Source organism: Pristiophorus japonicus, chromosome 17, assembly GCF_044704955.1.
Source record: "Pristiophorus japonicus isolate sPriJap1 chromosome 17, sPriJap1.hap1, whole genome shotgun sequence".
In the NCBI taxonomy this organism is placed as follows: domain Eukaryota; kingdom Metazoa; phylum Chordata; class Chondrichthyes; family Pristiophoridae; genus Pristiophorus; species Pristiophorus japonicus.
The window spans coordinates 55610265-55632655 of record NC_091993.1 but is presented as its reverse complement, the minus strand read 5'-3'; the positions used below and the strand labels follow the sequence as shown (position 1 = coordinate 55632655).

Genomic DNA, 22391 nt, shown 5'->3' with positions numbered 1-22391 from the left:
TACAATAAAGAGACCAAGGTCACAACAGTTTGAGCTTAAGATATACAGTCTTGTGGAGTTATTCTAAACATAACAATTAGCGACGAGTAACAGATCACAAACTTTGACACAGTTATGGCTGCCATTGGTATTCTTGAGAGATTTGTTGAGCGTGATGATTGGGAAGCCTTCATTGAGCGTGTTGACTAGTACTTCGTGCTCAATGAGCTAGAAAAGGCAGAAACCGCGATCAAGCGTAGGGCGATTCTCCTCACCGTTTACGGGTCCACGATATATGGCCTCATCAAAAATCTGCGAGCACCAACGAAACCAACGGACAAGGCATATGAAGAGTTGTGCCCGCTGGTTCGGGAACACCTCAAGCCGAAGGAGAGCATGTTAATGGCCAGGTATCGCTTTTATACGCACCATCGCTCCGAGGGCCAAGACATGGCGAGCTCTGTCGCCGAACTAAGACGCCTTGCAGGACCGTGCGTACTTGCTGGATTTTTGGGGGAAGTGTTGCGGGACTTTTTCTTGCTTGGAATCGGCCACGAGTTCATTCTTCGCAAACTGCTGTCTGCCGAATCCCGAGATCTGAGCAAGGCCATCACGATAGCCCAGGTTTTCATATCCACGAACGAATGCACAAAACAGATATCATTGCAGCATCGGAACTCACCGGCAAGTACTGTGCATAAAATAACGCCTTCAGCAGGCAGAACTGTACATGGCAGGGCCTACACACCCGCAGAGGCCAGACCTAGGATGACTCGGAGTCCGCCGTGGGGCGTAAATGCGAATCCGTTAGCACCATGTTGGCGCTGCGGGGGTAATCATCGAGCCCATCAATGTCGATTCAAGCACTACGTGTGCAAGGGCTGTGGAACAATGGGGCACCTCCAGCGAATGTGCAGACGTGCTGCGACTCACCACGTGGCAGAGTCGGCAGAAGATGTCTGATCCGGCGCAGATCACGCTGAACGAGTCAGAGAGGCAACTGAACCCGAGGCTGAAGAGGAAGTGTATGGGGCACACACCTTCACCACCAAAAGCCCTCTGATAATGTTAAAAGTCAAATTAAACGGCATTCCAGTTTCCATGGAATTGGACACGGGGGCGAGTCAGTCAATTATGAGCCAGAAGGCTTTTGAGAAACTGTGAGGCAACAAGGCACAAAGGCTAAAACTAAGTCTGATCCACAGCAAGCTGTATACTTACACCAAAGAGCTCACACCAGTCATTGGGAGTGCGGCAGTGAAGATATCGTACGATGGAGCTGTGCATGATTTACCACTATGGATTGTACCAGGTGATGGCCCAACGCTGTTCGGCAGAAGCTGACTAGGAAAGATCCGACGACATCAAAGCACTGTCTTCGGAGGATGATACCTCGTGCGCCCAAATGCTAAACAAATTCCAGCTGTTATTCGAGCCAGGCATCGGCAACTTCACAGGCGCCAAAGTGCAGATCCATCTAGTCCCTGATGCACGACCCGTTCATCACAAGACCCGAGCGGTTCCATACATGATGCGAGAGAAAGTCGAGATTGAGCTGGCCAGACTTCAACGAGAGGGGATCATATCGGCAGTCGAGTTCGAGTGGGCCAGTCCAATTATTCCAGTGTTGAAGACCGATGAGACGGTCAGAATCTGCGGGGACTACAAGGTAACGATCAGCCGAGTTTCGTTACAGGACCAGTACCCACTGCCCAAAAGATGACCTGTTTGCAACACTAGCAGGGGGAAAGTCGGTCACCAAGCTGGATCTAACCTCTGTTTACATGATACAGGAGCTGGCTGAACCTTCGAAAAAAATTGATGTGCATCAACATGCACAGAGGACTGTTCATATACCACAGATATCCCTTTGGGATTCGCTCGGGGCCGGCCACCTTCCAGAGGAACATGGGGAGTCTGCTGAAATCGGTTCCGCACACCGTGCTGTTCCAAGATGATATCCTGATCACTGGGCACAACACCACCAAACACTTGCACAACCTGGAAGAGATTCTTGAGTGACTGGACAGAGTGGGACTCAGGTTGAAACGCTCCAAGTGTATTTTCCTGGTGCCAGAGATCGAATTTCTGGGGAGAAAGATTGCAGTAGATGGCATCAGACCCACGGACTCCCAAGACGGAGGCCATCAAGAATGCACCCAGACCACAGACTGTGATGGAGCTGCTTTCGTTCCTGGGACTCCTCAACTATTTTGGGAACTTTCTACCGGGGTTGAGCACTTTGCTGGAACCATTGCATTTATTGCTACGCAAGGGTGACGTCTGGGTTTGGGGTAAAGCTCAAGAGACAGCCTTTAACAAGGCCAGAAACCTGCTATGTTCTAACAAATTACTTGTATTGTATGACCCATGTAAACGTTTAGTACTAGCTTGTGATGCATCTTCGTACGGGGTTGGTTGTGTGTTACAGCAAGCCAATGGGTCAGGCAAACTGCAACCGATTGCATATGCATCCAGAAACTTATCTAAGGCTGAAAAAGCCTATAGTATGGTTGAGAAAGAAGCATTAGCATGCATATACGGGGTTAAGAAAATGCACCAATACTTATTTGGACTCCGGTTCGAGCTCGAAACCGACCACAAGCCGCTCATTTCGTTGTTCTCAGAAAGTAACGGTATTAACATCAATGCTTCGTCCCGTATCCAAAGATGGCACTAATGTTATCTGCATATGATTATGTAATCCACCACAGACCAGGCACTGAGAACTGTGCTGATGTCCTCAGTCGGCTACCATTGCCCACCACCGGGGTGGAAATGGCGCAACCCGCAGACTTGCTCCTTGTAATGGATGCTTTTGAGAGCGAGGGGTCACCCATCACGGCTCGCCAGATCAGGACCTGGACTAGCCAGGACTCGGTGCTATCACTGGTAAAAAAACTGTGTCCTCAATGGGAGCTGGTCGGCGGTCCCAGGGGAAATGCAAGAGAAATTAATCAGTTTCACCGATGCAAGGACGAAATGTCCATCCATTCGGACTGCCTCCTATGGGGGAATAGTGTAATTTTGCCAAAAAAAAGCAGGGAAACGTTTATATGTGACCTTCACAGTACCCACCCAGGCATAGTCATGATGAGTTCATGACCCGCAATGGCATCAAGCATGTCAGGTCTGCGCCGTTTAAGCCCGCATTCAATGGTCAAGTGGAACGGGCAGTCCAAACCATCAAGCAGAACTTGAAATGCGTGACGGACGGTTCCCTGCAGACCCAGCTGTCTCGGATTCTGCTCAGCTACTGCATCCAGCCCCATTCACTTACAGGGGTTCCCCCTGCAGAATTGTTAATGAAGAGAGCACTCAAAACCAGGCTCTCCTTAGTTCACCCGGATCTTAATGATTATGTAGAAACCCGGCGTCACCGGCATAACATGTACCACGATCACGCGGCTGAATCACGTGACATTGAAGTTAATGATCCCGTGTTTGTTCTTAATTATGGTCATGGTCCCAAATGGGTTGCTGGCACTGTGTTAGCCAAGGAGGGGAATAGAGTGTTTGTTGTCAAACTTTTGAACGGACAAACATGCAGAAAGCACTTGGATCAGACCAAACTGCGGTTAACCGACATCTAAGAACAGTTTAAAGAGAACATTACCATCAATGATCCACCCACTCACACTCAACCAGCAATCGACCTCGTGGTCAACCACGAGGATGAACCCACCATGCCCGACAGTCCGATCAGACCAGCCGCGTTGCCGTGCAACAATGATCCGACCGACTCACCCAGGCCAGGACTTTAACTCAGGCGATCAACCCGGGAACGCAGAGCCCCGGATCGCCTCAACTTGTAAATAACTTGTATCTAAGACTTTGTGGGGGGAATGATGTTATGTATGTAAACATTACCAATGTGTAAGACTTGCCACCAGGGGGCGCACCTGTGGGAGACCCAAGGTATAAAAGGCAGTCTACCATGCTGTTTCCTCACTCTGGAGTTATAACAAAGAGACCAAGGTTACAACAGTTTGAGCTTAAGATATACAGTCTTGTGGAGTTATTCTAAATATAACAGTTGCGAACAGTCAGGTTTAGCCTCAGACAGAAGTTGGGGAGAGGGATGGAGTCAGTGTCTAGTGAACGGAATTTGTGGCGGGGACCAAAAACAATGGCTTCGGTCTTCCCAATATTTTGCTCAAGGAAATTTCTGCTCTTCCAGAACTGGATGTGGGACAAGCAGTCTGACAATTTAAAGACCGTGGAGGGGTCGAGAGAAGTGGTGGTGAAGTAGAGCTGGGTGTCATCAGCGTACATGTGGAAACTGACGCTGTGTTTTTGGATGAAATCGCCAAGGGGCAGCATATAGATGAGAAATAGGAGGGGGCCACGGATAGATCCTTGGGGGACACCAGAGGTAACGCTGTGGGAGCGGGAAGAGAAGCCGCTGCGATTAGATCGATAAGAATGGAACCAGGCGAGTGCAGTCCCACCCAGCTGGACGACAGTGGAGAGGTGTTGGAGAAGGATAGAGTAGTCAACCGTGTCAAAAGCTGCAGGTAGGTCAAACCACCAACTAAATGGCAAATGTTCAGAAAAAGTTTGTCGTAAACCATGGCCTAGAAATTGGCCTCCTTAGCAGCTCCCGCTATCGTCTCTTGGGGCGCTAACCACGTACCGACGTGCGCAGCGAGATGTACGATTCCCGCTAACATCGGCGGGAGGATTGCAGTGACGATTGGACGGTGCGCCCTGATCTCCTTCGCCTGGTGATCATGACGTCATCGCTCTGGACATGAACTTGGGTTCCGCCCCTCCGCAGCATCGCCAGGCGGCAACAGCAGGAGGCGTTGATCGGGAGGCCGGGCGCTTCTGGGGCGTGGGGCTGATCGGGGGAATGCGTGGGGCTGATCGGGCCGGATCGTGGGAGTGCGTGAGGCTGATCGGGCTAGACCGCGGGAGTATGTGGGCCGGATCGGGGCTGGATTGGGGGAGTGTGTGGGGATGATCGGGGAGTGCGTTGGGTTGATCGGGCCGGATCAGGGGAGTGCGTGGGCCGGATCGGGCCAGATCGGGGGAGTGCGTGGGGCTGATCGGGCCGGATCGGGGGAGTGCGTGGGGTTGATCGGGCCGGATTGGGGCTGTTGTCGGGGACCAGCTCACTGGGCCCAATGCAGAGCCTGCAGCAATGGCCTGTCCCTTTAATCAGGGGAGGAGCCTGGGAACGCGGCAGCGCTGCATCTAGCGCCCTGCCTGCAGGCTGTGGGCCCCAGGGAGGAAGTGGAACGCTTGATTGAGCAATGCACTTCAATAAGGCTGGGAACTGAATATTCAGGGGTATTTGACAATTCGGAAGGACAGACAGAAAAGAAGAGGTGGGGTAGCTCTGTTAATAAAGGATGGGATCAGTGCTGTAGTGAGAAACGATGTTGGCTCAGAAGATCAAGATGTTGAATCAGTTTGGGTGGAGATAAAAAATAATAAGGGGAAAAAGTCACTGGTGGCGTAGTCTATAGGTCCCCTAACAGTAGCTACACTGTTGGACAGAGTATAAATCAAGAAATAATGGAGGCTTGTAAAAAAATATGGCAATAATCATGGGTGATTTTAATCTCCATACTGAATGGACAAATCAAATTAGCCAAGGTAGCCTTGAGGAAGAGTTCATAGAGTGTATCCGGGATAGTTTCCTTGAACAGTACATTGTGGAAACAACCAGGGAGCAGGCTATCTTAGATCTGGTACTGTGTAATGAGACAGGATTAATAAATGATCTCCTAGTAAAGGATCCTCTAGGAATGAGTGACCATAACATGGTTGAATTTCAAATTTAGTTGGAGGGTGAGAAAGTTGGGTCTCAAACAAGTATCCTGAGCTTAAATAAAGGTGATTACAAAGGTATGAAGGCAGAGTTGGCTAAAGTGGACTGGGAAAATAGATTAAAGTGTAAGATGGTTGAAAAGCAGTGGCAGACATTTAAGGAGATATTTCATAACTCGCAACAAAAATATATTGCAGTGAGAAGGAAAGACTGTAAGAGAAGGGAGAACCATCCATGGCTAATTAAGGATGTAAAAGATGGTTTCAAATTGAAAACAATGCCCTACAATGTGGTCAAGACTAGTGGGAGGCCAGAAGATTGGGAAATTTTTAAAAAACCAGCAAAGGAAGACTAAAAAAATAATAGAGAGAGAAAATGGATTATGAAAATAAAATTGCAAGAGATACAAAAACAAATAGTAAGAACTTCTACGGGTATATAAAAAGGAAGAGAATAGCTAAAGCAAATGTTGGTCCCCTAGAGGATGAGACTGGGAAATTAATAATGGGGATCAGGGAATTGGCAGAGACTTCGAACAAATATTTTGTATCGGTCTTCCCGGTAGAAGACACTAAAAACATTCCAATAGTGGATAATCAAGGGGCTATAGGGAGAGAGGAATTTAATACAATCACCATCACTAAAGAAAAAGTACTCGGTAAAATAATGGGACTAAAGGTGGACAAGTCCCCTGGATCTGATGGTCAGCATCCTAGGGTCTTAAAAGAACTGGCTGCAGAGATAGTGGATGCCTTGGTTGTAATTTACCAAACTTCCTTGGATTCTGGAAAGATCCCAGCGGATTGGGAAATCGCAAATGTAACGCCCCTATTTTAAAAAGGAGGGATACAGAAAGCAGGAAACTATAGACCAGTTAGCCTAACATCTGTCATTGGGAAAATGCTAGAGTCCATTATTAAGGAAGCAGTAGTGGGACATTTGGAAAAGCATAATACAGTCAAGCAGAGTCAGCATGGTTTATGAAAGTGAAATCATGTTTGACAAATTTGGTGGAGTTCTTTAAGGATGTAATGAGCAGGGTGGATAAGGGAGAACCAGTAGATGTGGTGTATTTGGATTTCCAGAAGGCATTCGATAAGGTGGCACATAAAAGGTTACTGCACAAGATAAGAGATCCCAGGGTTGGGGATAATATATTAGCATGGATAGAGGATTGGCTAACTAACAGAAAACAGAGAGTCGGGATAAATGGGTAATTTTACGGTTGGCAAACAGTGACTAGTGGGGTGCTGCAGGGATCAGTGTGGGGGCCTCAACTATTTACAATCTATATTAATGACTTGGATGAAGGGATCGAGTGTAATGTAACCAAGTTTGCTGATGATACAAAGATAGGTGGGAAAGCAAGTTGTGAGGAGGATTCAAAGAATCTTCAAAGGGATATGGACAGGCTAAACGAGTGGGCAAAAATTTGGCAGATGGAATATAATGTGGGAAAGTGTGAGGTTATCCACTTTGGCAGGAAAAATAGAAAAGCAAATTTAAATGGAGAAAAATTGCCAAGTGCTGCAGTACAGAGAGACCTGGGGGTCTTTGTGCATGAAACACAAAACGTTAGTATGCAGGTACAGTAAGTGATCAGGAAGGCAAATGAAATGTTGGCCTTTATTGCAAGGGGGAATAGAGTATAAAAGCAGAGAAGTCCTGCTACAACTGTACAGGGTATTGGTGAGGCCACACCTGGAGTACTGCATACAGTTTTGGTCTCCGTATAAGGAAGGATATACTTGCATTGGAGGCAGTTCAGAGAAGCTTCACTAGGTTGATTCTGGAGATGAGGGGGTTGACTTATAAGGATAGGTTGAGCCTATACTCATTGGAGTTCAGAAGAATGAGAGTGATCTTATTGAAACTTACAAGATAATGAGGGGGCTCGACAAGATGGATGCAGAGAAGATGTTTCCACTCATAGGGGAAACTAAAACAAGGGGACATTTAAAACTGAGGAGGAATTTCTTCTCTTAGAGGGTTGTAAATCTGTGGAATTTTCTGCCCCAGAGAGCTGCGGAGGCTGGGTCATTAAATATAGTTAAGGCAGAGATAGAAAATTTTTGAGCGATCAGGGAGTAAAGGGTTATGGGGAGCGGGCAGGGAATTGGAGCTGAGTCCATGATCAGATCAGCCATGATTTTATTGAATGGTGGAGCAGGCTCAAGGGGCCAGGTGGTCTACGTCTGCTCCTATTTCTTATGTTCTTATGTTCCCGTAGCGCAAACACCAAATTTTTTGAAAGCTGAATAACTTTAGCGGCTGGCGCTAGTTTCTCAAATTCCAAAGGAGCAAAGTGTGTTAAAAAGACAAGCCTGAAAACTCTGTGCCTCAATGCGAAAAATATTCGGAATAAGGTGGACGAATTAACTGCGCAGATAGCAGTTAACGGGTATGATGTAATTGGCATCATGGAGACGTGGCTCCAGGGTGACCAAGGCTGAGAACTCAACATCCAGGGGTCTTCAACATTTAGGAAGGATAGGCAGAAAGGAAATGGAGGTGGGGTGGCATTGCTAGTTAAAGAGGAAATTAATGCAATAGTAAGGAAAGACATTAGCTTGGATGATGTGGAATCGGTATGGGTGGAGCTACGGAATACCAAAGGGCAGAAAACGCTAGTGGGAGTTGTGTACAGACCACCAAAGTGTAGTAGTGAGGTTGGGGACAGCATCAAACAAGAAATTAGGGATGCATGCAATAAAGGTACTGCAATTATCATGGGCGACTTTAATCGACATATTGATTGGGCTAACCAAAATGGTAGCAATGCGGTGGAGGAGGATTTCCTGGAGTGTATTAGGGATGGTTTTCTCGACCAATATGTCGAAGAACCAACTAGAGAGCTGGCCATCCTAGACTGGATGACAGAGGACTAATTAGCAATCTTCTTGTGCGAGGCCCCTTGGGAAAGAATGACCATAATATGGTAGAATTCTTTATTAAGATGGAGAGCGACACAGTTAATTCAGAGACTCGGGTCCTTAACTGAAGGAAAGGTAACTTCGACGGTATGAGACATGAATTGGCTAGAATAGACTGGCAAATTATACTTAAAGGGTTGATGGTGGATAGGCAATGGCAAACATTTAAAGATCACATGGATGAACTTCAACAATTGTACATCCCTGTCTGGAGTAAAACTAAAACGGGGAAGGTGGCTCAACCGTGGCTAACAAGGGAAATTAAGGATCGTGTTTAATCCAAGGAAGAGGCATATAAATTGGGCAGAAAAAGTAGCAAACCTGAGGACTGGGAGAATTTTGTAATACAGCAGAGGAGGACAAAGGGTTTAATTAGGAGGGGGAAAATAGAGAATGAGAGGAAGCTTGCTGGGAACATAAAAACTGACTGCAAAAGCGTCTATAGATATGTGAAGAGAAAAAGATTAGTGAAGACAAACGTAGGTCCCTTGCAGTCAGATTCAGGTGATAATGGGGAACAAAGAAATGACGGACCAGTTAAACAAATAATTTGGTTCTATTTTCACGAAGGAAGACACAAATAACCTTCTGGAAATACTAGGGGACCGAGGGTCTAGTGAGAAGGAGGAACTGAAGGATATCCTTATAAAGCTGGAAATTGTGTTAGGGAAATTGATGGGATTGAAGGCCGATAAATCCCTGGGGCCTGATAGTCTGTATCCCAGAGTACTTAAGGAAGTGGCCATAGAAATAGTGGATGCATTGGTGATCATTTTCCAACAGTCTATCGACTCTGGATCAGTTCCTATGGACTGGAGGGTAGCTAATGTAACACCACTTTTTAAAAAGGGAGGGAGAGAGAAAACGGGTAATTATAGACCGGTTAGCCTGACATCAGTAGTGGGGAAAATGTTGGAATCAATTATTAAAGATGAAATAGCAGCACATTTGGACAGCAGTGACGGGATCGGTCCAAGTCAGATTGGATTTATGATAGGGAAATCATGCTTGTCAAATCTTCTAGAATTTTTTGAGGATGTAACTGATAGAGTGGACAAGGGAGAACCAGTGGATGTGGTGTATTTGGACTTTCAAAAGGCTTTTGACAAGGTCACACACAAGAGATTGGTGTGCAAAATCAAAGCACATGGTATTGGGGGTAATGTACTGATGTGGATAGAGAACTGGTTGGTAGACAGGAAGCAGAGAGTCGGGATAAACGGGTCCTTTTCAGAATGGCAGGCAGTGACTAGTGGGGTGCCGCAGGGCTCAGTGCTGGGACCGCAGCTATTTACAATATACATTAATGATTTGGATGAGGGAATTGAGTGTAATATCTCCAAGTTTGCAGATGACACTAAGCTGGGTGGCGGTGTGAGCTGTGAGGAGGACGCTAAAAGGCTGCAGGGTGACTTGGACAGGTTAGGTGAGTGGGCAAATGCATGGCAGATACAGTATAATGTGGATAAATGTGAGATTATCCACTTTGGTGGCAAAAACACGAAAGCAGAATATTATCTGAATGGCGGCAGATTAGGAAAAGCAGAGGTGCAATGAGACCTGGGTGTCATGGTTCATCAGTCATTGAAGGTTGACATGCAGATGCAGCAGGCAGTGAAGGCGGCAAATGGTATGTTGGCCTTCATAGCTAGGGGATTTGAGTATAGGAGCAGGGAGGTCTTACTGCAGTTGTACAGGGCCTTAGTGAGGCCACACCTGGAATATTGTGTTCAGTTTTGGTCTCCTAATCTGAGGAAGGACATTCTTGCTATTGAGGGAGTGCAGCGAAGGTTCACCAGACTGATTCCCGGGATGGCAGGACTGACATATGAGGAGAGGCTGGATCGACTGGGCCTGTATTCACTGGAGTTTAGAAGGATGAGAGGCGATCTCATAGAAACATATAAAATTCTGACTGGACTGGACAGGTTAGATGCAGGAAGAATGTTCCCGATGTTGAGGAAGTCCAGAGCCAGGGGACATAATCTAAGGATAAGGGGTAAGCCATTTCGGACTGAGATGAGGAGAAACTTCTTCACTCAGAGAGTTGTTAACCTGTGGAATTCCCTCCCGCAGAGAGTTGTTGATGCCAGTTCTGTGGATATATTGAAGAGGGAGTTAGATATGGTCCTTACGGCTAAAGGGATCAAGGGGTATGGTGAGAAAGCAGGAAATGGGTACCGAGGGAATGATCAGCCATGATCTTATTGAATGGTGGTGCAGGCTCGAAGGGCCGAATGGCCTACTCCTGCACCTATTTTCTTTGTTTCTATGTTTCTATGTTATCAACTTTCAAAAGTTAGCATCCAAACGGGGCACTCCTGAATTTCTCCCATTGCTCCAGATCCCTCTTCTCTCTCTTTCTCTCTCTCTCTATCTCTCTCTCACGAAACACTGAAAGTTAACATGCAGGTACAGCAAGCAATTAAGAGAGCAAATGGTATGTTGGCCTTTATTACAGCAGGATTTGAATATAAGAGTAAAGACATCTTAATGCAGTTATATAGGGCCCTGGTGAGACCGCACCTGGAGTATTGTGTTGTGGTCTCCTTACCTAAGGATATACTGGCCATTGAGGGAGTAGAACGAAGGTTCACCAGACTGATTCCTGGGATGGGGGGATTGTTCTATGAGGAGTGATTGAGTAGACTAGGCCTATGTTCTCTAGAGTTTAGAAGAATCATAGAATCATAGAAATTTACAGCACGGAAGGAGCCCATTTCGGTCCATCATGTCCGTGCCGGCCGACCAAGAGCTATCTAGCCTAATCCCACTTTCCAGCTCTTGGTCCGTAGCCCTGTAGTTTACGACACTTTGTGCACATCCAAGTATTTTTTAAATGCAGTGAGGGTTTCTGCCTCTACCACCCTTTCAGGCAGTGAATTCCAGACCCCCACCTTTCACTGGGTGAAGAAATTTCCCCTCAAATTCTCTCTAAACCTCCCCCAATTACTTTAAATCTATGCTCCCTGGTTGTTGACCCCTCTGCCAAGGAAACAGGTCCTTCTCTATCCAGGCCCCTAAGCCTCCTCTGTTCCAAAGAAAACAGACCTTGCATCTCCAATCTTTCCTCATAGCCAAAATTCTCCAGTCCAGATAACATTCTTGTAAATCTCCTCTGCACCCTTTCCAGTGCAATCATATATTTCCTGTAATGTGGTGACCAGAACTGCACATAGTACTCCAGCTGTGGCCTAACCAGTGTTTTATACAGTTCAAGCATAACCTCCTTGCTCTTGTATTCCATGCCTCGACTTATAAAGGCAAGTATTCCGTATGCCTTCTTAACCACCTAATCTATCTGGCCTGCTACCTTCAGGGATCTGTGGACATGCACTCCAAGGTCCCTTTGTTCCTCTACACTTTTCAGTGTCATACCATTTAATGTGTATTTCCTTGCCTTGTTAGCCCTCCCCAAATGCATTACCTCACACTTATCCAGATTGAATTCCATTTGCCACTGTTCTTCCCGCCTGACCAGTACATTGATATCTTCCTGCAGTCCGCAGCTTTCTTCTTCATTATCAACCACACAGCCGATTTTAGTATCATCTGCAAACTTCTTAATCATACCTCCAACATTCAAGTCCAAATCATTGATATATACCACAAAAAGCAAGGGACCCAGCACTGAATCCTGCGGAACCCCACTGGAAACAGCCTTCCAGTCACAAAAACACCCATCAACCATTACACTTTGCTTCCTGCCTCTGAGCCAATGAGATGATCTCATTGAAACATGCAAAATTCTTACAGGGCTTGACGGGGTAGATGCAGGGAGGAAATTTCCTCTGGCTGGGGAGTCTAGAACATGGGGTCACAGTCTCAGAATAAGGGCTCAGACATTTAGGACTGAGCTGAGGAAAAATTTCTTCACTCAGTGGGTTGTAAATCTTTGGAATTCTCTCAGTCTGGAGCTCAGTCTTTGAGTATATTTAAGACGGAGGTCAATAGATGTTTGGATATTAAGGGAATCAAGGGATATGGGGATAGTGCTAGAAAGTGGAGTTGAGGTCGAAGATCATACATGTTCTTATTGAATGGCGGAGCAGGTTCGAGGGGCCGAATGGCCTATCCCTGCTCCTAATTCTTAAAACAAAACAGTAAAATATTTTACAGGCATGTCAATAAAAAAAGGAAGATTGGGATGGGAATAGGACCACTAGGACTGGACAGGATAATACCACGGGCAGTGCTAGAGAGATGGCAGAGATACTAAATCATCACTTTGCTTCAATATTTACCAGGGAGACAGAACAGGTGGACATGACATTGCATGACGACATTAGTAATTAGATAAGTACATTTAAAATAAAACGAGATATTATGTTAAATAAACTATTCAAATTCAAAGAGGATGATTCCCCTGGTCTGGACGGATTACATCCATGCATTTTAAAATCAATATAAGTTAGTCATCGAGAAATTCAGTAGGGAATTCAGAAGAAACTTCTTTACCCAGAGAGTGGTGAGAATGTGGAACTCGCTACCACAGGGAGAGGTTGAAGCCAATAGTGTAGATGTATTTAAGGGGAGGCTAGACAAGCATTTGGGGGAGAAGGGAATAGAGAGTTATGTTAATAGATTTAATTGAGGAAAGATAGGAGGAGGCTTGAGTGGAGCATAAACGCCGGCATGGACTGGTTAGGCCGAATGGCCTGTTTCTGTGCCGTATATCCGATGTAATCTATATATTCCCAAAGTGTTTCACAGGAGTGATTATCAGACAGAAAAAATCAACACCGAACCACATAACTAGGACAGGTGACCAAAAGTTTGGTCAAAGAGGTAGGTTTTAAGGATCATCTTAAAGAAGAAGACAAAGGTGGAGCGGTTTAGGGAAGGAATTTAGAGTGTGGAGCCCAGGCAGCTGAAGGCATGGCCACCAATGGTGGAGCGATGGAAATCAGGGATGCTCAAGAGGCCAGAGTGAGCCAGATGGCTTGTCGCTCAGGCCTACATGTCCCTCTGTGGGATGAGCTGCTGGAGGAATGAACATTTCTGTTTGGTTTAAGGAGAAGGCAACTGGCCAACAGCAACTACCTCTTCGCTTGGACCTGCTACTCCATCTCTCCACAAAGTCTCTGCCATTCCATCAAAAATATCATCTCCATCTTTGGCGGTCCTCATGTCAACCTGCTGCCTGGTGACCCTGGAACCTCGTATCCCAGCATCCTCCATTGCCTGCTGGGGCAGGGGGTCCTCCTCAATCGAGATGATGCGGTTCACGTGACTCGAGGTTAGACGGTCCCACTGAAGGCTGTCGAGTGATTATAATACAAATAACAACAGGACACTGCGGATTAGTTCGAGGGCAGCTACATAAACCTGGCTTGTATTCCCCTGAATTTTAGAAGGTTGTGGGGTGAACTGATGGAGATGTTTAAAATGTTAATAGAGTTTGATAGGGTAGATAGTGAGAAGTTTTGGTAGGGAAATCAAAAACGAGGGAACATAGTCTTAAAATCAAAGCCAGGCCATTGAGGAATGTAATCAGGAAGCACTACTTCACACAAAGGGTTGTGGAAATCTAGAACTCTCTCCCCCAAAATATTGTGGATGCTGGGACAATTGGAGCTTTCAAGACTGAGATCGCTAGAGTTTTTTTAAGGGTAACAGGGATTTTGATCAAAGGCAGGTAAATGGAGTTGAGGTACAGATCAGAATGATCTAATTGAATGATTGAAGAGGCTCGAGGGGCTGAATGGCCTCCTCCTGTTCCTATGTACTTCAAACAGTGAGAGTCTAATATCAATTGGCCTTCCATGTTATACAACAGCCAAGTCCAACTCTGTTTGAGTGGGGTGGGGTGGTGGGTGGGGGGGGGGGGGCGGGGGAGGGTGGAGCTGAAGGGTCCTGGAAGATAGAGACAAATGACTTACCCTTCTGACCTTAGGTCCTCCTCACTAATGTCATTACCCCCTCCCTGACTGGCCTCTGTCTGAAATAAAAAAGTATGGTGATTATAAACAATAAGGTGGCTAGCCCACAGTCACTTAGCATCTGTAGCGACCATCTATTCACTCACTGCCTGTCATTCTCATCAGAAGACAGCAATTCCATGCAGCTGTTTCAAGAAGGTTCAATCCGAGATCTCCACAACCAATACAATTTATATTAGAAATTAAGAAGATGAGAACTTATGAAATGTCAGGCATCTCGAAGCCTGGTCCTCTAGATCCCCAACTATTCTATTGGAGTCGGCCCTTCTAGAACCCAAACTATTCGATGACAGTGCATTCCATTAAAACCCCAAATTTTCCATCAAAGCCCCCCTAATAGTACCCTAGCTCTCCAATTGAAACCCATCCTTCCAGTACCCTAACTGCCTCACGGGAGCCCACCCCTCCACAACACTAACCTGCTGTAGCACCTAGTGGATGACTGATGTAATAACAATAAAGCCATGTGCTCTGCTCAGTTCTTATCTGGCAGCCATGTTTGTGCAAGTGTGTGTGTGTGTGTTTGCTGTGTCTCAAGATATCACAGATTTGCGATGAGGATGCGATTGATGAAATTTTTGTTGGAGGATAACCCTGCCAACCAATGAAGAAAGTTAGTGGTTCTTCATTTTGCAAAAAAGCTTAAAAATCCGAGGTACATTTCAAGCACATGGGGCTGAACTGTCGACATTGCCAGAGTTAGATGGCCACGCCTATGGGAATAATAGGGTGCTTGGGTGAGTTGCATTGCGACCGAGACTGGAAATTGCTGAAAGTTATCATTTTGGAGCATGCAATCAATTAAGTGACGAGGATATCAGTGAGAACATTGTAGCTTTACACAAGCTATCCATTCACTGTCATTTCAGAAACTTACAGTACCAATTTTGCATGTCCACTTTGTTTGTGGGTCGAAAATGAACGAGTCAGAAGTAAATTATTGACAACCCCTAACTTGATTTTTGATTTAGCTTGTCAGACAGCTGTGTCAATGGTCACTTTAACAGTTTCCAGCTTCCTGGCCCCAACCGTCTCCTTTTCACCATGGACGTCCAATCCCTCTACACTTCCATCCCCCACCAGGATGGTCTGAGGGCGCTCCGCTTCTTCCTCGAGCAGAGGCCCAACCAGTCCCCATCCCCCACCACCCTCCTCCGCCCAGCTGAACTTGTTCTCACATTGAACAACTTCTCCTTTAACTCCACTCACTTCCTCCAAATTAAAGGTGTTGCTATGGGAACGTGCTTGGGTCTGAGCTATGGCTGCCTTTTCGTGGGATATGTGGAACATTCTTTGTTCCAGTCTTACTCGGGTCCCCTCCCTCACCTCTTTCTCCGGTACATTGATGACTGTATTGGTGCCGTTTCCTGCTCTCGCCCTGAACTTGAAAATTTCATTCACTTTACATCCAATTACCACCCTTCCCTCACCTTCCCATGGTCCATCTCCGACTCTTCCCTTCCCTTGCTCGACTTCTCCGTCTCCATCTCTGGGGATAGGCTTTCGACCAGTATCCACTATAATCCCACTGACTCTCACAGCTACCTGGACTACACGTCCTCCCACCCCGCATCCTGTAAGGACTTCTTTCCATTCTCCCAGTTTTTCTGTCTCCATCGCATCTTCTCTGACGATGCCACCTTTCACACTAGTGCCTTTGACATCTCTTCCTTTCCCCTCCGCCGTGGTTAACATGGCCCTCGACTGTCCATTCCATTTCCCGCACCTTTACTCTCACCCTTCCCTTCCCTCTCAGAGCCACGACGGGGCTGTGCTTGTCCTCGCCTTTCACCCCACCAGCTTCCACGTTCAACGGATCATCCTCCGCCATTTCCGCCACCTCCAGCATGATCCCACCACCAATCACAGCTTCCCCTCCCCTCCCCTCTCAGCATTCCAAAGGGATCGCTCCCTCCGGGACACCCTGGTCCATTCCGCAGCACCCCATCCCCTTCCCGCGGCACCTTCCTGTGCAAGTGCAGGAGATGCAACACCTGCCCTTTTACCCCCTCCCTTCCCACTATCCAGGGCCCCAAATACTCCTTCCAGGTGAAACAGCGATTTACTTGTACTTCTTGCAATGTAGTATTCTGTGTTCGCTGCTCACGATGTGGTCTCCTCTACATTGGGGAGACCAAGCGTAGATTGGGCGACCGCTTTGCAGAGCACCTCCGCTCAGTCCGTGAGTGTGACCCTGAGCTTCCGGTCGCCTGTCACTTTAATTCCCCACTCCACTCCCACTCTGAACTCTCCATCCTCGGTCTCCTACACTGTTCCAATTAAACTCAATGCAAGCTCGAGGAACAAGGAACAGCACCTCATCTTTCGTTTAGGCACTTTACAGCCTTCTGGACTCAACATCGAGTTCAAGAATTTCAGACCATCCCCATTTTTGGCCTTCCACACACCCGCCCCCCCAACCCCACCCCACCAATCTTATGTTTTTTTTCTTTGTCTCCAATGGCAGCTGGTAATTATCCTGCTATTCACACCCTATCTAGACTAAACTTTTTCTAACTTCTGTCGTTACCATTTCAATTTGGCCCATCATCCCTTTTGTCTCTCTAATCTCTCCTGTCTTCCACCCTATCACAGACCTTCTCTTTTGTTCTTTCCTCCCCTGCAGCCCCCGCCCCCCGCTTTCAGTGCTCCTTAAGAATGTATTCTTTTCGAACATTCTCCAGTTCTGACAAAGGGTCATCGACCTGAAACATTAACTCTATTTTTCTCCCACAGACGCTGAAATTTCCAGCATTTTCTGTTTTTATGTCGATGGATATGGCCGACCGATACTCCTGAGAATTTCAGGCCATTTCCAGTTGTCAGACAACCAGCTGCAGGCTAAAAGTAAAAGGCAGTTGGGCCCCAAGGTCTTAGCAACTGGCCAAGGTAACAGAAAATTAAAGTCGTGCTATTGGTGCCTGGGACAACACATTGCTCAAAGCTGTCCATATGTGAAGGCAGATTGTTTCTTCTGCAAAAAAACAGGGCATCTTGCAAAGGTTTTCTGACAGAGGAGCAAACTGACTGGCAATGCTAGAAGTAGAAATCACCAGACACTACATACCATTGAAGAGAAGCAACAGAATGAGCAGTTTCTGGACATTCACGTCATCAGAAGCATTAAGTTGTCTAACACCGATTCACAAAGTATTGTCATCCAAGTAGACGTCGCAGGATCCAAGATACCCATGCAAATCAACACTGGTGCATCCGTGAGAGTAATACCGGAATCACTATATCGTGGTAAGTTGCGTGATTATCGACTGGAACAATCAAAGGTAGAGCTGCGATGCTACTCGGGAGAGCAAATCCCTGTTGTAGGAAGTGTCACCATACCAATGAAATACAAGGATGAGTTTTAGAACTTGCCTCTCATGGTAGTGGCAGGACACAAGCCTGCTTTGATAGGTACAAATTGGTTGGGATCACTGAAGCTGGATTGGAATGAGATTTTTGGTGTGGAAGCGAAATTTGCATTGAAAGATGATGTCATCAATCACTATCCGAAGGTGTTCTGTGAAACAGACAGTCTGATCCAAAGCTTCAAGGCGAGTGTCGGTGTAGAAGGACACAGGACCAGTTTACTGCAAGCTACGTCCCGTACCATACATACTCAAGGAGAAAGTTGAGCAAGAAACTGGGAACATGGGGATGGATTTTTGGCTCGGTTCATCGCCCCGGAGTGGCGGCAATGGCGGCGGTGAGATGTCCTGGGCAGGCGGTCAGCCTCTAGCGTCCCGTGGGGGTTTCGGGTCCAGTTTTGCAGGGCGCCCAATGTGTAATGCCTCTGGTTGTGACGCTGGCGTGCTTTTTGATTCTCACCTAACCCGTCCGCTCCGCAGCGCGCCTCGCAGTGACCGCCTGGGAAATCGGGGCAAGGAAACTATGCCGACTGCAGAGAGGTCAGTAATGTGGTCCGAGGGTAAATGTGATTCGTTTGTTCTTTAGATTTTTTTTGCGATTTATGTTGTGGTGGCGTGGGCAATGTATTGCGAATGTTTTTGTGGGATTTTTTAGTGTGTTTTCTCCCCAGACATCTCTTGGAATACTCCCATCCCAGCTCTTTAGCTCGGGAGTTTCCCATGCTAGGAGTCGGCCATTCGGCCCTTCGAGCCTGCACCACCATTCAATAAGATCATGGCTGATCATTGACCTCAGTATTATTTTCCTGCTTTCTCTCCATACCCGTTGATCCCTTTAGCCGTAAGGACCAAATCTAACTCCCTCTTGAATATATCCAATGAACTGGCATCAACAACTCTCTGCGGTAGGGAATTCCACAGGTTAACAACTCTCTGAGTGAAGAAGTTTCTCCTCATCTCAGTCCTAAATAGCTTACCCATTATCCTTAGACCGTGTCCCTTGGTTCTGGACTTCCCCAACATCGGGAACATTCTACCGGCATCTAACCTGTCCCGTCCCGTCAGAATTTTATATGCTTCTATGAGATCCCCTCTCATCCTTCTAAACTCCAATGTATAAAGGCCCAGTCGATCCAATCTCTCCTCATATGTCAGTCCAGCCATCCCGGGAATCAGTCTGGTGAACCTTCGCTGCACTCCCTCAATAGCAAGAACGTCCTTCCTCGGATTAGGAGACCAAAACTGAACACAATATTCCAGGTGAGGCCTCACCAAGGCCCTGTACAACTGCAGTAAGACCTCCCTGCTCCTATACTCAAAACCCGTAACTATGAAGGCCAACATACCATTTGCCTTCTTCACCGCCTGCTGTACCTGCATGCCAACTTTCAATGACTGATATATCATGAAACCCAGGTCTCGTTGCACCTCCCCTTTTCCTCAACTGCCACCATTCAGATAATCTGTCTTCCTGTTTTTGCCACTAAAGTGGATAACCTCACATTTATCCACATTATACTGCATCTGCCACGCGTTTGCCCACTCACCTAACCTGTCCAAGTGACCCTGCAGCCTCTTAGCATCCTCCTCACAGCTCACACCGCCACCCAGCTTAGTGTCATCTGCAAACTTGGAGATATTACATTCAATTCCTTCATCTAAATCATTGATGTATATTGTAAATAGCTGGGGTCCCAGCACTGAACCCTGCGGCACTCCACTAGTCACTGCCTGCTATTCTGAAAAGGACCGGTTTATTCCGACTCTCTGCTTCCTGTCTGCCAACCAATTCTCTATCCGCGTCAATACTTTACCCCAATACCATGTGCTTTAATTTTGCATACCAATCTCTTGTGTGGGACTTTGTCAAAAGCCTTTTGAAAGTCCAAATACACCACATCCACTGGTTCTCCCTTGTCCACGCTACTAGTTACATCCTCAAAAAATTCCAGATGATTTGTCAAGCATGATTTCCCTTTCATAAATCCATGCTGACTTGGACCAATCCTGTCACTGCTTTCCAAATTAACTGCTATTTCATCTTCAATAATTGATTCCAACATTTTCCCCACTACTGAGGTCAGGCTAACCGGTCTATAATTCCCTGTTTTCTCTCTCCCTCCTTTTTTAAAAAGTGGTGTTACATTAGTTACCTTCCAGTCCATAGGAACTGCTCCCGAGTCAATAGAATGTTGGAAAATGATCACCAATGCATCCACTATTTCTAGGGCCACTTCCTTAAGTACTCTGGGATGCAGCCTATCAGGCCCTGTGGATTTATCGGCCTTCAGTCCCATCAATTTCCCTAACACAATTTTCTGACTTATGAGGATTTCCTCCAGTTCCTCCTTCTCACTAGACCATCGAACCCCTAGTATTTCCGGGGTTATTTCCGTCTTCCTTCGTGAAGACAGATCCAAAGTATTTGTTCAATTGGTCTGCCATTTCTTTGTTCCCCATTATAAATTCACCTGGTTCTGACTGCAAAGGACCTACGTTGGTCTTCACTAATCTTTTTCTCTTCACATATCTATAGAAGCTTTTGCAGTCAGTTTTTATTTTCCCTGCAAGATTCCTCTCATAATCTATTTTCCCCCTCCTAATTAAACCCTTTGTCCTCCTCTGCTGAATTCTAAATTTCTGTCCAATTTATATGCCTCTTCCTTGGATTTAACACTATCCCTACTTTCCCTTGTTAGTCATGGTTGAGCTAACTTGCCTGTTTTATTTTTACTCCAGACAGGGATGTACAATTGTTGAAGTTCATCCATGTAATCTATAAATGTCTGCCATTGCCTATCCACTGTCAACCCTTTAAGTATCATTTGCCAGTCAAGCCTAGCCAATTCACGTCTCATACCATCGAAGTTACCTTTCCTTAAGTTCAGGACCCTAGTCTCTGAATTAACACTGTCACTCTCCATCTTAATAAACAATTCTACCATATTATGGTAATTCTTCCCCAGGGGGCCTCGCACAACAAGATTGCTAATTAGTCCTTTCTCATTACACAACGCCGAGTCTAGGATGGCCAGCTCTCTAGTTGGTTCCTCGACATATTGTTCTAGAAAGCCATCCCTAATACACTCCAGGAAATCCTCCTCCACCGTACTGCTACCATTTTGGTTAGCCCAATCTGTATGTCGATTAAAGTCGCCCATGATCACTGCTGTACCTTTATTGCACGTGTCCCTAATTTCTTGTTTGATGCCATCCCCAACCTCACTACTACTGTTTGGTGGTCTGTACACAACTCCCACTCGCATTTTCTGCCCTTTGGTATTCCGCCGCTCTACCCATACAGATTCCACATCATCCAAGCTAATGTCCTTTCTTACTATTGCGTTAATTTCCTCTTTAACCAGCAACGCCACCCCGCCTCCTTTTCCTTTCTGTCTATCCTTCCTGAATGTTGAATACCGCTGGATGTTGAGTTCCCAGCCTTGGTCACCCTGGAGCCATGTCTCCGTAATCCCAATTATATCATAATCATTAATAGCTGCCTGCGCAGTTAATTCATCCACCTTATTACGAATGCTCCTCGCATTGATGCACAGAGCCTTCAGGCTTGTCTTTTTAATACTCTTTGTCCCTTTAGAATTTTGCTGTAATGTGGCCCTTTTTGATTTTTGCCTTGGGTTTCTCTGCCCTTCACTTTTACTTTTCTCCTTTCTATCTTTTTCTTCTGCCCCCATTTTATTCCCCTCTGTCTCCCTGCATAGTTTCCCATCCCCTTGCCGTATTAGTTTAACTGCTCCCCAACAGCACTAGCAAACACTTCCCCTCGGACATTGGTTCCGGTCCTGCCCAGGTGCAGACTGTTGGATTTGCAACCTGCATGCTAACTGGGTGTTACCTATATGAGGACCCCCAATCTCTCTGAAAGCAGCATTTGACAGTTTCTCCCCATTTAAAAATTATTCTGTTTTTCTATTCTTCCTACCAAAGTGAATAACCTCACATTTCCCCACATTATACACCATCTGTCGTCTTATTGCCCACTCACTAAGTCTATCTATATCCCCTTGCAGGCTCTTTATGTCCTCCTCACAGCTAGCTTTGTATCGTCAGCAAACTTGGATACATTACACTTTCATCTAAGGCATTAATATAGATTGTAAATAGCTGAGGCCCAAGCACTGGGATTTATATTTAGAATCACCTTCATATTTAAATGGTTCACCACTTCTGTGTGCCTATATTAACATTTCACTTTCTGGATGAAAACAGGCATTTCAAAAACACATCACGTACAGCTGGTTGCTTCTGATTTGTCTTCAGATACAAACATTAATTGATGTAAACTACCAAATTACAATGATTTCTCCATCACACCTACTTTGGACATTATTTTAGTTTCTTTTCTAGAAACATAGGAACAGGAAGAGGCCAT

General features: G+C 46.1%; 1 protein-coding gene across 1 annotated transcript in view; it reads right to left on the bottom strand.

Moving 5' to 3' along the window:
- The window catches only part of LOC139227745 (uncharacterized), a 244833-nt gene that overhangs the window by 140152 nt on the left and 82290 nt on the right, over positions 1–22391 (bottom strand). Inside the window, exons 10-11 of the mRNA XM_070858741.1 lie at positions 14574–14632; positions 13735–13951 (exon numbers count right to left, since the gene is read on the bottom strand). Coding sequence (XP_070714842.1) covers positions 13735–13951; positions 14574–14632 — 276 coding nt within the window. The remainder of the gene's footprint in view (positions 1–13734; positions 13952–14573; positions 14633–22391) is intronic.